At 34.1% G+C, this 16,471-nt stretch overlaps 1 protein-coding gene across 1 annotated transcript in view; it reads right to left on the bottom strand.

Annotated features, from left to right (window-relative positions):
- Positions 1 to 8,963: 8,963 nt before the first annotated feature.
- Positions 8,964 to 16,471, bottom strand: part of LOC129265000 (rho guanine nucleotide exchange factor 25-like) — a 29,282-nt gene continuing 21,774 nt past the window's right edge. Inside the window, exons 4-6 of the mRNA XM_054902978.2 lie at positions 15,998 to 16,067; positions 12,691 to 12,888; positions 8,964 to 9,176 (exon numbers count right to left, since the gene is read on the bottom strand). Of these exons, the coding sequence (XP_054758953.2) occupies positions 8,964 to 9,176; positions 12,691 to 12,888; positions 15,998 to 16,067 (481 nt within the window). The remainder of the gene's footprint in view (positions 9,177 to 12,690; positions 12,889 to 15,997; positions 16,068 to 16,471) is intronic.

Below are 16,471 nucleotides of genomic sequence, written 5' to 3'. Positions count from 1 at the left end.
AAAACTGTATACTTATAATCAGTGACGGATCCAGGGAGGGGGAGGCACACCTGTGCCCCCTCCCCCTTGAGAGACATAGTCAATATTTTTAGTGTAAATATGTTGTTTTTATACAAGTGTGCCCCCCCCCCCTTTTGAAAGTTAAAGCATATATTTCTAATGTAAAATCTTGGATCCACCCTTGCTTATAATGAAGAGTAGGCCTCGCAATCATTTTTTTTCTTTTTTTGAATAGTGATATCATTTCCTTAAGTAAATTTATCATAAGAATTCAACTGATTTCCATAAAATTTAACTACAATGAAATTTTAGATGGTCCAGTCATAACAAAAGGTCCCCAAAATATTTTTCAATGTCAAATTTCCTTATCAAATTTGTAGGGTAGGATGTAGACTTCTCAACTAATATTGAAATAGTTTATAAACCTTATTGTTCATCTATACATCTGTGAATCATTTAAGAAGACTGATTTAAAAGACACTGAATTATTTGGCGTCTCCATAACAGACATATCAACTAAGGCGAAGTAATTGTATTTATATGCATCAATCATCTTTCCATATTCATTCATCCTGTTTTTCTTTGATATCATTGATCTATGTTGGAACAACCATATTAGCTTTTCATCATTAATCATGTTTCTGCAAATATATTACATATGAAGGCACAAATGCAGTACCTCATCACATTTCAAAAATATGAATATCAGAGTGACAACATCATCTTAATGAAAGGACTTTGAAGATATCTGAGAGCAAACTTTCATCTGTCATCATTCAAAAATTGTACATTATGAAATAGAATTCCTGTCGTTTTTAGTGGTTAGGGTATCAATTTCCCTTTTGATATTTCATTTTAGACCACGGATTTTTGAATGTTTGTTTTGTTATACAACTTCAAATCTCTCTTCATTCTTTCTCTCTCTCTCTGCTTGTCTCTCTCTTCCCTATTCTCTCCCCTACTCTCCCTCTCTCTTTCTTTCTCTCTGCCTCTCTCTTTATGTCTCTGTACGTTTTGATTGGCTAAGTTCAAGTTAAACTGATGGGGTAATAAGATAAGAAGTCTGCACCCACTGGGAGGAGGTGAGTCAGAAGAAGGGAGAGGAAGTAAGAACAGAAACTAAACCTTTTAACCAGAGAGTAAGGGGGGCCCCCCTCCTCACCTCGATTAGATCTGACAGGAGAGAAGAGGGCTTCCTGCCTGCCCAGTTCAAACCAATATGGCTGAAGATTGACCTGTGTAGAATCCATTTTGTTTTTGTTTTGCATCAAAGCACCTTTTTTTTAAAGTAAGCTGTATCTTATTTCATTTGGGCTATTAAAAATAAAAAGCCAAGGGTGGGGAAAATTAGCCTAACAACTCCACTTTTCATTAATTTTGAAAGCGTTGTAGTCTTAAATTTTATATTCAAACTATTCTATTTTTAAATTTGAAGACATAATACTCAGTAAATATGACAGGATTAAATTCAAACATCATATTTTCAATGATTGTCTGCCTAATGTAATTTTGCTTTAAGTTTTAACCACCACCTTCATTATTCTTTCAGAATAAAACAAAGAGATATGTAAAATACCTTACATCGACTACCACCTAGCATATGTTTGAAATCTCCCTATAACTTGGACTAAAGCATCAAAATACACAAATGAGGAGCCAATAAAAGTATTTCAAGACAAGAGAGGGTAAAGGTCTGCTAGCATTAAAAATACTTGAATTCAAACTTGTAAGATGAAGAAAGCTGTTTTACATTTACTCCTACTCTCCGTCTCCAGCTGTGTATTATTTCAAGATGGTTTCAGTAACCTACTTGGAGTTTTCCTTTTCCTGCATTTTCAAACCAATATGAGCTGGACACTTGTCACTTTTAATTGCATCCATAGCAGAATTATTACAGAAGCTTTAAACCTAAAATGTGGAATATTGCATAAACGGTATTTCTTTATTTTCTGTTTGACATTTAAGAAGTGACACTTTGTTGATATGTCATACATAGCATGACATCACAGATTATGGCATGGGATGGTGGCAAATAGACAAAATAGGAATAAAAAGTTCTAATATTTAAGTAGTAAAAAATCAAATATTTTATTTTGATTACTATATACTTAGGCTTCATCATATAGAGTTACACAAGATGAGAATCTGATAGGCTAGGTAGTGAAAACTGTCAAGTCAAACTATCTCATGTTTTTAAAGCTTCCTCATTAGAACCTCAATCCCTGCACAACTCACAAAAATATATTATTTATCATTTATTTTTTCTGTCCAGTCAGCTATTTGCTTATAACTAATGCCATCACGACAGTGAGACATTCCTTTCCCCAGACAGACAGACAGATAAACAAACAAACTTCAATAGTGCTAATGACTATCAGAAGGAAGGTGAATTGGATGAAACTGGATCAGAAAACGATAAAGTCAAATATTAAACAAATTTTAGATGGTTCATAATACCAGAACATGGACCATGATTCAAATATTGATGATGGTCCTAAAGAACATTTCCTGGGTAATTCATGAGATAAAGAGAAGGGGGAAGGGTTATTTCCAAGCAATTGTTGATGAGAAAATTATATAGCATTGAAGTAATGAGGGATAAAACATAACTGGCCCAATAATATTTTAATATTTCAGAAACTCAAACTATACCATCTGAATAATATTTTAATCATCTCTACAGTCATGTTGAAGTAAATTTCACATTTTCAAGACAAATGAAAGGGGTAAAAAAAGATTCATCAAATCTGCAGACAATGATTTCAGATCTAACTCTGATAGCAGAGCAATTCCAATCTACAAATCTCTCTGTAATATTGATGTGATAAAACTGAAAACAAATTAAAACTACAAATTGGAGGAGGGGGGGGGGTCCTGTGATGAAAAGGAGTTGTTTTACTCAAAAGAGAATGAACTTGACATAATTATACACTGGCTGAGAGGGTATAATGCCCATCAATTATCTTGCTCTCTCTTTGTTATGGATCAATTTTTGTCAAAATTACTCTCTTCACATTAATGACCTCGGGAGTATCACTCAAAATACAACCCTGGAATTTCATGTTTAGGGAAGACATCATGTTCAAGGAGACCATTCTTTTAGCACATAGGAAATCCTCCAATTAAGAAACCACAATATATCAAACTTTATTGTCATCACCAAACACACTCATATTGCTGGTGTTGTACAGTTACCTTGGTAACGTCTTTGTTTATGAAGGATTTAATATCATTCTTCCTTGAAAACTAGAATTTAGGGCCTTAGATGAGCTCCTTTTACAGACTGACATGACATTTCAGCACACGATAACTGTACCTTTAGTAGTACTTTGTCTACCCAAGGTATCTGGAAATATAACAAATTCTCTTTTACTGCCTAGTTCCAAGGTTCATTGCTTGTTAATGATTGATTGGATATTAGAAAACATGACATCTTTTATGTACATGTTTATACACATAAAGCAATATTTGAATTCAAAACCCAATTTAGTTTGTCACTCATTATTTTTAAGAAAAAATACATGACCTGTCTAAAACATGACTGCATATATAGAAATCCCCATTCAGAAATTTTACAATTGCATGGATAGTCATATGAGTAAAAATTAATTATTCAATTTCAATAAATGATTTTCAATTGATCTCTGAAGACTGATTTCTAATTTTCCTTCAAATATAGAATGAAAGTGATAAAGATACTTTGCTTTTATATAACAAATGATATATAAGCAATGTCTCTAAGTTCTTTAAGAATTTTCTTGAATATTTGTAAATATTTCCCAATCACCTTGAAATATCGACACAGGGATTTTATTTTTCAAAGTTTTCATAAATCCACATGAGGTAGGTGGAAATCTCTCTGCCCATACCATCCACAAGATAGAAGGAAAACCTTGAGAGTGTTTAGTGATCTAATTCAGTGATCAAACTCTTCCTATCCCGGCTTTAGCCAGGCCTGAGGATATCTTCCGGTTTGAGCTATTGGATTAGTTTATTTCTATTAGGGTCTTACCACGACTCAGTGATAGGTTACTAAATTAATTCTTCAAGCTGTCTCCTTGTATCCCAAGGATGGTCAAAGACTTCTGGTAGTCTGATGTGATACAAACTGATTACATTATGAGAGTTCCTAGCAAAGGGGGACTTATTAAGGGTATGCTGAAAGAACAGAATTAGTGCTAATTCATACTGTCTCTAAGATCAGAAAACAAAGTTACTGAATGATCCAGCCCATAAATTGGACTTTTTCCTCTAATGCGTTCCTAGGTTAACAAGAGAATTTGAGATTATCAATGGACAGAAATCTAGAAATGAACATTAAATGATCAAAGATGATCACAATGATTATTTTCTAATTTGTGAATATTCAAAGCCTAAATATACATCATGTACTGATTTGTATCACTGAGGTTCTTCAAAAAATAATAACTTTCTATATTCATTTCACATTTCTCCCCCTCATTAAAATATGGAGGAAAGAGGGACGAGTCAATGAACTTTCTAAAAGCCATACATTGCCTTCAGAAGTATACTAAGCTGCAAAGAAAAGTACACATTTTAGAATTTTCGAAAATGGGTGAAAGGAACTTCTACTTGATCTATGTTTCTCCAAGGTTTTATGACAAAGAGTAATAAGGTTATTAGGTTACCCTCAAGGGAAATAAATATCAATATCAAGCTAATTTTAGCTCACCAACATATTAACCCAGTACATTCAATACTATTTTTCGTTAGGGTGCTTTAACTTTTCTGATTCCTCTTCATTCTTTCTCTCTCTCTCTCTCTCTCACTGACTCATTTTGTCCCCTTATCTTTCCATCCACTTGTTCTTGTTACCTTCCTAAATGTATCAACCTACCAATGTATCTATTTCTTTCTTTTCCTTCACTCGTACCCTACTGAAATCCATAATCCATGGCATAACATGCAATTTATAAAAAAGTTCAATATTCATGAATTCTGGAACAGGAAAGACCCTAGATTTGCCTGACATATTTTCTTACAGCTTCGGCTTTAAACATACTTGACATAAAAGTGATCCCTTTATACTCTATCTCTCATATCTACACAATGTGCATCTTCTGGTAAAGTCAAATCTTTTCTCTATATTCATTCAATATCTCTAATCTCACAGGAAAGCTGAAATTCACGTATCTCATTTCATAGCACCCTTTCTTAATACTAAATCCCCCTCTCTATAAGGTAATCAGCTCATTGCAGAATTTCTGCAAACCCCCATTTAGAATTACAAGTTTTCCTACATTCTATTATCAGTAATACAAATAATTTTTTATCCAACTATTAAAATCTATTTTTTTTTCATTATGAACTCAAATTTTCTTTTAACCATTAACAAAGTTTAGCTGTTATTTCAAACAATTTCATCTTCATTATAGCAAATATGCTTTCCAATAAAATGTGTTTTAAGAAATTAGAATGGTGCATAGCATGTGCACTCTTAACTTTTATCCCATGCAATAAGAAATGACTGGGGTAACTTTACAAGCATCTTTCTGAAACATCCCCATGCTATAATCTTGTTCTAATCTGCGGGTATTCTTTAAGGATGTATTTCATCTGTCAGCAAACTCAATTATAAACAGAAGATCACTCTTTCATCTTTAAAGTACAGGTATGAGTATGAAAGGGCATAATAACACACTTATCAACCTTGTTTTTAAAGGGATATTAGTCTCATCTTGGTTCAGTTCCTTACTTACTAGAGATGTTCCTTAAATCATCAACTTTTAATTCTTATCCAAGCAGAGATAAGATGAGTCTGTAGGCTAATGGAATTGTCTTTAAGATTTCTATTCAATGGTAAATTGCAAGGAAATAACATTTGTTATTTACCACATACAGAACAAGATATCAATATAAATAATTTTGTGAATGAATCTAGGAGAGAAAAGTTTGGAACAAAGAAACAAATAAAAAGGTAAAATTTTCGTCAGTCACAGTTTAAAGTCCCTCAGATAAAAATGAATTGAATCAACAGAGAATCTGCGGTGAAAAATGTGCTATTTCCAATCATAGCAACCATACAGAATTGGTGAGACAACTGGATGGGTTAATTCAATCAATGGGGGAAAGAGACAACAGCTGTACTTATTTGCAGAGAGGTATATCTTAAGATAATTATGACATCGATAAATGAAGAACGAAGGAATGGGGTTAATAATCAGTGTGTGAGAGAGAGAATGACAGACAGAGACACAGGGAGAGAAATATTGAAATAAAAGAGGAAAGGAAAAATAAATACAGCACATGGATCTGGATAAATTGAGAGGGAGAAATGAGTATTGGAAAGGAAAAGCAAGTATTTGGGGAGAATGGGAGATAAAAAACTTAAAAAAGGGAAAGAAAAAAGATTGATCATCAATGAGAAGTAAAAAAATCAAAATAGGTAGAATAGAACTAAGTAATTAGTTGGAAGAGTCAAGTTTAATGGGAGAGCAGCAAACATGCAATACTTAAACATGTAAAACCAAACAAGTAAGGGTGGGACAGAGAATCATTGAGATAAAAAAAACCCAGAGAAGGGGAGGCAATAATGAATGCTTTTCTGATGAGACATACACAATTGGGGATTCATACTGTAAAAAGACAAGCACATTAGGGGGCAAATTAAGTAAACTTTTCCACAATTTCCTGATGCCTAAATAAAAAAAATCCTTTGACAATTTAACTTTGCAAGATCTAAAATGCTCTATCAAGACACTGCTTAACGTACATGAATTGGTGATTATAAACAAAAAGTAAAAATCCTTTGAGCAAGTTCAGTCTAGAACTACAATCATGTACATTAAGACTGTCATGCATATGCTGCCCCATAATGGTAATTTCTTCTATTGTGGAAAAACCTTACAACACCAAAACAATTTATCATAATTTTCTTATTTTAGTACATTATTGACAAGATTTAGGCATTAAATATTAACCAAAGACAAAGTACTGATGAAAAAAAACATATCACTTTCTCATCCTTTGCCTGTTGAACTTCATCTGAAATGTCAGAGAGATTTTCCCAGAACATGATGTTCCAATGACAAATGTTCCTTGACCCTGTCCCAATTAACCTAGAATGCTTGCATCAGATGAAGATAAGACACTCCCAGTCTCCTTTTCCTATCCAAACCACTCCAGAAAAACAAACTTCACAACTACTTGATATGTGTTGTTTTATAACCTGAACAACCAACTACCCTCTCTGTAAAGCGTCTCATAAATATTCTAGGCGTGCGTTATCATGGCCAGCCCAAGGAAGTAGAGGGTTGTCTTCAAAAACATTTCACCCACTTCCTTATTCTCTGTTATGGTTCATAAATTGCTTCACCTCAGTCACCTTTAGAGTATAATTCTTTTATTTCAACCTTTGAATGACTTTTAAGAGCTGTTGTGTAGAGAAATTACAAAATACAAACTGCAGATATATTTAAAGGAAAACTGGTATTTAAAAAACCAAACAAATTCCAACGATCAAAGTAGATTTTTTCAAATGAAGATATTGAGTGAACTCATGAAAAGACACCTAGGTCTCGGTCTTGGGTGAATACTGTAAAGGGTATTACTTCATCAATATGATTCGATCAAAATCCTCCCCCCCCCCCACACCATGGAAATCTATTTATATCAGAGAAATAAAAAACAAAATATGTTAAAAAAATCTAGAAATAGCCAAACCTGACAACTACATCAAGGATATTCCTTACAAATTGATGGAATAATATGAATCAACAGAAACAGTTTTAATGGCAACCTTCAGAGTGGTACCTTTAAGACACTCTTCAAACATCCAAGGCATCCATGATGGGTCAAAATAGTTGAGCCTCTGTCATCTTCTCAATACACATCCTTTAGATTGAAAGATTAAAGTCTCAACTCCAAATTACAACAAACCAAAAGGAAAGGAAGAGACAGCATCAGAAGGAGAAATCAGGGAAGGATATTTGTAAGGAAGCCATGATTTTTCAGACTCTTCTTGCCGGAACATGGAAAATTGGTGGGATCTTTGACTCCAGAATGGCCAGGCTGGTTATTGATTGGAAGAAACCAATCTCATGCATGGTGTAATGACAAAAATATGAAGAATCTACAAACTACATTTTGCCCCAATGTGTACTGTTCTAAAAATAATTCTCAAAAATGTTACCAAACTAATATACAGTGATGGATCATAATCAGAATTCAGAATGTGATTTACTATTGATGTTGACTTTTATCAAACTACAAATATTGCTGAGATAAATCCAGTTCCTCAAAAGTATATGATGTCAACCCCAGTGGCCCAGGTCTTAGACACTAGACATTTTAGAAAAATACCAGAAGATGGTTACTCATGACTAGTAACTAGTTATAATATCCATGAAAGTCATCTGTTTCCATGGTTACTGCCATCTTACCTGCTTCATGCGTCATGTCTGCAAAGGGGAACATTGGGGGATCTTTTTCATTCACATCACTGTGCAGACATCTTCCCTCCCAGCTCATAAAAACAGGTGTTTTAACTAAAATGAATCACCTCCTCATTCCTTTTAAAGCGCAAAGGAATGCCAACAACAGATATTGTTTAATGTTTTAAGGCATTCGCAACAAATCATTTTCTTTTAAAAGTTTTTCAAACATACAAATCTGAACTTCAGAAAATATACAATGCAAAAGTAAGAGCATGTGGACTTTCACAGTATCTCCAAATCCTCTCCCTAAATTGAGATAGTCATGCAACTTTGCAGGATACTGCAACAAAAAGAATGAATGTCAAAACCTTTTAAGGAACTGGATTTTCTCATATATTTCTGAGCACATTTCCCAAAGCGTGATATCAACAGCAAGTTGCATGCTCCGTTTGTATTTTTTATTGTAAGGTACAAAAATCATCAAATTTGACATGCTTTAGGGAAAATTTTTCATAAATTCTAGCATTTGTTATTTCATAACAAATGTAACAAAGTGCCCTCAGGGGGTCAGGTGTAAGAAAGCCCTATCCACTCCTCATTCTCTCTCCATCTCAAACCTACCTGCCATCCATGTAACTGACTCTGTATCTCCTGGACATGGACGGAGGCCTCATGTTTTCTCTTCATATCATTGATGTGCCATGCCACGTTAGTCATTGACTTAAGTGCCCTGGCGATAACGTCCCGCCCCTGCTCCTCCTTGTAATGCTTCATCATATCCTGAACAGACAAAAGAAACAGATCAAAGACATAGAGAAAAAAATGGTTATTTGATAAATGATTTATCCATTTCTCACTGTTGAGATGCAAAGGGGGTGGAGGAAGCGTCTACGATTGAAATAGTGCAAATATTCAGAGTATGTGATGGAATGAGAAGGGGCTACAGACCATAACGTTAATACAATATACTACTTATACCCTGCTATGAAATATATTTCTGCATTTAAAAACGAGATAATACACTTACATGTTGACTGTCCTTCACGTTCTACCTTCCTTCATAAATAATTGTTTTTTCACTCTTCTCAGTATTATCATTTATCTTGTCCCCCTTCTCCAATTGTTCTTGGACATGACATACAAATTGTATTTTCTTTTCATCTTTGATACTTGATAATATTGTTTTTACTCTACTTTATATAAACTGACCCCTTTACATAAAAATAATAACTGGAATAAATATCAAAGGCACACTGAAAGTTTGATATTCATGAAAAACTGTATAGCTACAAAATAGCTGAAAATATGCCGTATTTTCTCCTGTTCATGAGATGCCTGCATGATGAATTGAAGAAAATAATACAATGGCAAAGAACGAAGGAAGCTTGAATTAGGAACAGGTTTGAGGGATACAAAAACCTACAGAAATAGGAAACCATGAGAAAGCATTGCGATAGTCATGGTCTAGAAACAAATGAGCGGTTGGATTCTCTTAGGGGAGCATCTAGATCCGAAGTTGGAAACTTCTGACTTTCTGACTACCCTGGAACATCAGCAAGAAAGAAGTGACCTGGTGATTATTCACACTCTTCCTGGTGCTTTTGACGTCAATAGATTAACATCATGTATACAGTCATGTGCCAAGCCAGGAAATGCACCATTTTTATTATTCCAATGGGCCAGATTATTGGGCAACCCTTCAAGATCACCACTAACTCTTGTAATCTCCCACCCCCCCCCTCAGCCTCCCCTTCTCTCTCTCTCTCTCTCTCCTCCATCTCCTTTCCAAGTGAATTTTACTACCCCTATAGCAACATAACATAAGATTACATAAATATAGATTTTTCCTTTCTTTCTTCTCTTCTCCCTAATCTCAGATCACCACAAGGACAAATCTAAAATAAAACATCAGCATGATCAATGGTTGAGAGACAAGACTCCACAAATATCTTTCATACACTACATATTTATACAACGTAAAGTCAGTTTTTCTTTCTTTCAAACTTTTCTTTGCCAGCATTGTACATGTAAATGATTTCCTCTTCCCTGAAAGTTCAGTGAGGGCCAAATTTAATTTTTATCTGATATGTAATTTGATACTCAGTCTGATTTCTTGAACTGTTTCTGACAATAATGAAACATTATTGATGTTGCTAAATTTCAGATATGCATTTTCATAATCTGAATATATATTTCTTGTGTTAGGTCATTTTTGTCAGTGATTTTCTTTACCACACAACTTCTACTTTCCAATATTGAAAAACAAACCACAAAAATCATAAGGCCGAAAAAAAAGATTAATCCAAACTGGAGCAAATATGGCTGTAAGCCAAGATAAAGAGCCACCTGAGTTTTTAAGGTGTTTCACCTAGGGTAAGTTGTTAGCACACAGGAAGAAAGGGAAAGGTTATTTTTATAAAATTCAAAGAAATATAAGAGCGAAAGAAAAAAAGGATACCTCTCTAGTGTGAGCAAACACTTTTAACATTGTCCCAGAATTATTTGAAAGGGGAAAGGGGAAAATCAAGGCAAACTTAATCTTCACAGGAATACGCTTTGAAGTAGAGCACTTTCTCTGCCAGGATACAAATCATAGATATCTGAAATTCATAACAAATTCAGACAAAATTAAGGAAGAAAAAAAATCTTTGAGAAACAACCTGTAATGCAAAGTCTTGCACTATTTGATAATTTACAAATCGACTTTCAACTGATTTTAACACCAAGATAGAGAATATGAGAATAACTCTGGATTCACTTCGGAACCTGGGATTAAATACTTACTACTATTGATCCATTATGTAGATGGGAAAGAGATGGGAGAGTGAGGAAAGATTTAGAAGGGGAAACTCTGACAAGATCTCTGGCCTTTAGCATGTAGGTATGAGAATGAAAAAAAAGGAAACTTAAGAACAATGGGTCTTTAGGATGACAGAGATACTCTCATGGGTGCATACAACTACCTCATATAGGATTCTAAGAATAGAAAGTGTAGAGTGAAAAATGTCAAAGGACTTCTTAATCAAGGAGTATACCTGGACATAGGTTTGTGTTGACCGAGAATCAGATGTAATGGTGTCTTGGTCTAGTAGATAACAATATGGTCTTTGAATATACATAGTTCAAATCCCTCTTAAGTATTTTGGCAATGCATTGGTCTGGATTTGCCAAATATGACCCAGAACATGCAATAGAACCACTAAGCAGCTATGCTGAACTAAGGTCAGAGTAATTATTGTTGACTGCTAGGAGTCTGGTTAGTATAATATCTAACAGACAGGAGTGACATACTTTAGATTTCTTACATGCTTCCTTATATTTCTTACATACTTGTTTATCATGCATCATGAAAAGGGTAAAATACATTTGCAAAGTCTAAATGGTCTTATATCAAATCAATTCTGTATCCGATATCAAACTTAGAAAATACAACAATAAACCTTTACAAATATCAAATGATTTATATCGTAGTATAATTTTTTTTTCTGTGCACTTACTTCCCAGTAGGCTATCAGGACTATGAACCATTATGAATCATAACATCTACATCAAAGGAAAACATTCCTCATTAAACATGATTTATATTCATCATCACAAGGTTTGATAACTCAACAAAAGAAGGAAGAATTGTTCACCTTGAAATTTCCCTTCATGTCCCCTGCTCAACAAATGGGCCCAGGTATGTTGTTATTGAAAATGGTGACAAAGAGAGACATTCAGCGATGATGGAATAATTAATCATCATCATTATCTAATCTACACCCTCAGGGTAACTTACAAAAATATACCACCCTGGATATTTGGTAGTCGTGCCAATTTGATGATGACATCACGATGTGACATATTTTTATCTTTCTTTCTTAAAAATATCAAGGGGCATTTGATAAATTTACAAAAATCACGATTTCTGTAAAGCACAACCATCTGCTAAGAACTTCAAATAGGGTTGTAATATTTCAGTTAATAAAAAAAGGTTATAATTCATTAAAACAATGATTTTCAAAAAAAAACTCAATCTATTTTCATTCATCTTTTTGAAAATATGACTTTACAATATTTCTCATAAAAAAGATGTATTCGACATGAGTGAGAAATTTATACCATTTTGTCTGCAATGTCATAAATAAAAGGAAGAAGCTTTTTGAAAACCAGTTTTGACAATCAAAAGTCAGCTACAATTTGGGGTTGACTTTTTTTTTTCAAAGTCAATCTCCTTCTGCAGGGCAGAAGGCAAATGAGTATTAGGAGTGCTCTTCAATCTACCTAGTAAAATGGACCTGTACTATTTCATTACCTGAAAGAGAAGATGGTATTTGAGTATCCTCTGTACTGGTTTGAGTAAATAGGCACCAAGGGCAAGACCATGATTGAGCTGTGCCTGCTGCTCTCTGAAGAAGTCTGATATTACAGGATCCTGCATACATTCTGTCAAGACATCCACCGCCTTGGGGTAGTTGGTACAGTATTTGGTGTAGATACAGAACTCATCCTCCTGTAATATAAGGGAAAATGTGATCATAGTCTTTGACAGAATGACAAAAAAAAAACTAATAAAAAGGAAGAACAAAAACGGACAATAACAACAGAAGCAACTGAAGCACAAGCAGAAGTACAAGTAGAAGTTCTTGTAGCAACAATTATAAAAAATATTTAAAATAACACATTTCAAAATACACTTGACCATGTCAATGCCCTTGCATTCACTCACATTGCAACCCAGAAAATTAATTAATTGAATGGAATTTGTGTGTACCCACACAACCTTTTTCCCTCACTTCTAAATATTGAATCAATTCTATCCAAAGAATGTCATCGCAGTAATTACGTTGTGGTTTTTCGATTTAAGTTCATTAGCGACTGTGAAACAGAGACAGAGAAAACTCTTTCAAGTTTCCCAGGATATATTAGCTTTTTTTGGTTATTTTATTCCTCCAATGCTCTTCCATAAACCATGGACCTATCGTAATAGGTCCATGCATAAACCAACCACAAATTAGTCAGTGCAACCATGTCTTGAATACCTAACATTTTAGACCTGTCAAGTTCAGTAAGTACCCTCTACTCATTCAGCAGAGCAATGGCGGTGTCTGCTCAGGTTCAATCTGTGGGCGCAACAATCTAATTAATGGACACCAAATTAGTATTAATCACTTTGAGTCAAGGGTGTTAATTGATATCTTTCAAAGCTGATAATGTATTTTGACATTATACCGAGTAGGAGTGGTGTAAAGGTGGAACGGTAACTACCCATGAAAGGAATAGCATGTTTGTTTTTTTCTTTCTGAAGGAAGGAATAAGTGAAATATAAAAAAGGTATCAAAAATTGATGATTCTTCCGGAGTAAGATTCTTCTCTTAAGTAAGAGACTTTTGAAAAAATACAGAAACTGAGACCGGTGAACATTTTTGTCATAGACACATTTATTTTTCATTTTAGCTTGCCTCTGCAAGCAATAAAACACTTCAGAAAATAAAATGTTTCAATTTCCCTTACAATCCACTTGTACTTGAAACATTTTTCTTTCATATGCCACAAACCAATCTTCAGGTGAAGGGGAAGAGGTGTCAATAGTTTTGTGAGTACAAAGGCAGGTGTAAAGAGAACCAAAAGATTTATAGAAGCAAGGAGAACCGATCACGAGATGGTGGCAAATACATCCTTAGGCTCTAGTTCTCACTCTTCAGCTCCAGTCTTTGCGGTTTAAATTCAGGAGAGGAAATTCAGTTTCTCAAGATATGTATCAGCTTGATGTCTATCATAGCATTTATATGTGACACCTTCAACAACAAACAGGTCAAGAGGAGCTCAAATCCTCAACCTAGACCTACTACCCCTCAAGGTGCAATATAATCATCTTCCTGGTAAAGGATCTACAATCACAATAGAACCTTATTTACTGCCTTTGAACCTTTTAATAGTTCCCCTCACCTTGTAATATCATAAAGAGATGACTGTTGGTCATTGCTTCAGGATAAAAGCTCTATTTCAAAGTTTTCTTTTGCATCAACATTTCAAAATTTTACAGGGGTCACTTTAGAATGTTGATTCCAAGGTAAGCTATGGGAAACAGAGATTGAATTATCTATCCATGTTTTCTTTTGTTCCCATTTCTTTTTTCATTTTGTTGTTGTTTTGCTTGAGGTTGGAATGACAAATGCATATTGAAACTTTCCTAATAAACTGATATCTCTTATGACACTAGGTACATATTTTTCACAGATCACACATGCAGTACATGTATTAGTCAAAATAATAACAAAAAATACAAAAATATTTGCTACCATATCTGTCAATACATGCACCAAATATTCCTTAAATAACATCCTTCTTTTACTCTGTTGGATATTTCATCAGTCTTCTTAATTTCTTGGGGGAATAGACACATTCTATCTTGTCACAATATAGCACTCTGTTCTTTGTTTCAAAATGGCCGCCTGCGGTACACAAACAAGGATCTTTGACCCCTGTGACAAAGTGCATCCATTCCTCAGTCCCCTCCCATTCTTGACCTTAATGATATCATAAAATATATGAGAGTTATAGATATGACAAAGTGACCAGCTGGGAGGCATTATAAGCCCATCACTGTCAAGTCCATTCATCATGCCACACTCTGGCAGGTTGGGTCGGCAGGCCATATTCATCCAAGGGACGGGACCAACCGGAGGGGACAAATATTACTACAGGCGACAAGTGCCGATAGATACCATGAACTAATATACTCAACTCTTTCATACAACTCCCAATACAGTCTGGTGAAAGTGCAATCAATATAGGAGTAAAAATGAGTGATAAGTCATAGAGTTAATCAACAATTTCCTGAAAAAGCGCTTCTGTGCAATTCAGTGAGTAATCTTGCTGTCACAGAAATTTAATTTCATTATTTGGAATGCCATTTTGATTTCTTAACAATTTTGATCTTGGACCAAATCAAAAAGGTCATAAACAACCCAAATCATTTTGAATTAAGGACACATGTCTTAATTATATGCTCTCAACAACTTCCTCTTTTCAACAGCTACCTTGGACTAGATATTATGTAAATAAAACAGATTTGGTTTTCATAAGTATGATAATTAATAAATAAAGAGTTTAATAATAACTAGATAAATTTAAAATTTAAAAACAAATTTGAACACTATTATTAGAAACTATTTTATCAATTTGCTTAGGACGATTATATGCTTTGCATTTCTTTTGAATTTGGGCTATTTATATTTAATATTATGTGTTTTTTTCAAGTATAGTTTTACATTGTTATCAAATGCCTATAAATAGAATTCAAGAAATAATTTGCATAGCCTGTGGCAAAGGATCATCACCTATCAATACTTCCATACTAACAAAACAATAACATTTACATTTGAGTGTGAAAGTGAAAATTTAAACTTGAAGAAGTGATACTTTGCCAGTAGGAGAGTGGGGAGATGTCTTTCCGGTAAATTCACAAGAGGTTTCTAAAGGCACTTCCCAACTCTGCAACTGTCCCACATATCAACCAATCAAAATTATTTTTTCAACTGTGAATTGTTGAAAGCTGCATTGTGATTGGGTAATGATGAAAAGATTGCATAAATAATGAGCCAGTAGAGAGCACTCACCACTTCTAGGAAACAATCGGCCAACTTGACAGGATCCTCATCACTCTGTTCAAGATCTGCTAGTAGTTCCCTGCAAAATGAAAAAAAAAAAGAATTTCATCAATTAAGAAAGTGTTACAACTTCTTTATCAATAATTGCTTTGATCTATTTAAGAGACCAATACAATATTACAAAATTTGCTTCATATAAGCAATGCTACAATCACAGATCTAGCACAGTTAAAAGCCTAACAGGATAAATGCTATACATGTTATCATAAAGGTTAACTAAAAACAAAGGGATAAAAAACATGATTTTAAAGTTATTACCACCCTTTTGTGTCATCCTTATATAATATGCAAAGAATACACAAAAGAGTGCTACTTATGCTACCACACACTATGTGGTTACTGATGAATGCTCAAAAAGACATATCTACAAAACGTATTGCCAAGTTGTTAAGCAACCTCCTACATGTTACATGGTTCTAATGA

This window comes from Lytechinus pictus, chromosome 7 (assembly GCF_037042905.1).
Source record: "Lytechinus pictus isolate F3 Inbred chromosome 7, Lp3.0, whole genome shotgun sequence".
Classification (NCBI taxonomy): domain Eukaryota; kingdom Metazoa; phylum Echinodermata; class Echinoidea; order Temnopleuroida; family Toxopneustidae; genus Lytechinus; species Lytechinus pictus.
The sequence above is the reverse complement of the archived record's forward strand: the minus strand, read 5'-3'. Positions and strand labels throughout refer to the sequence as shown.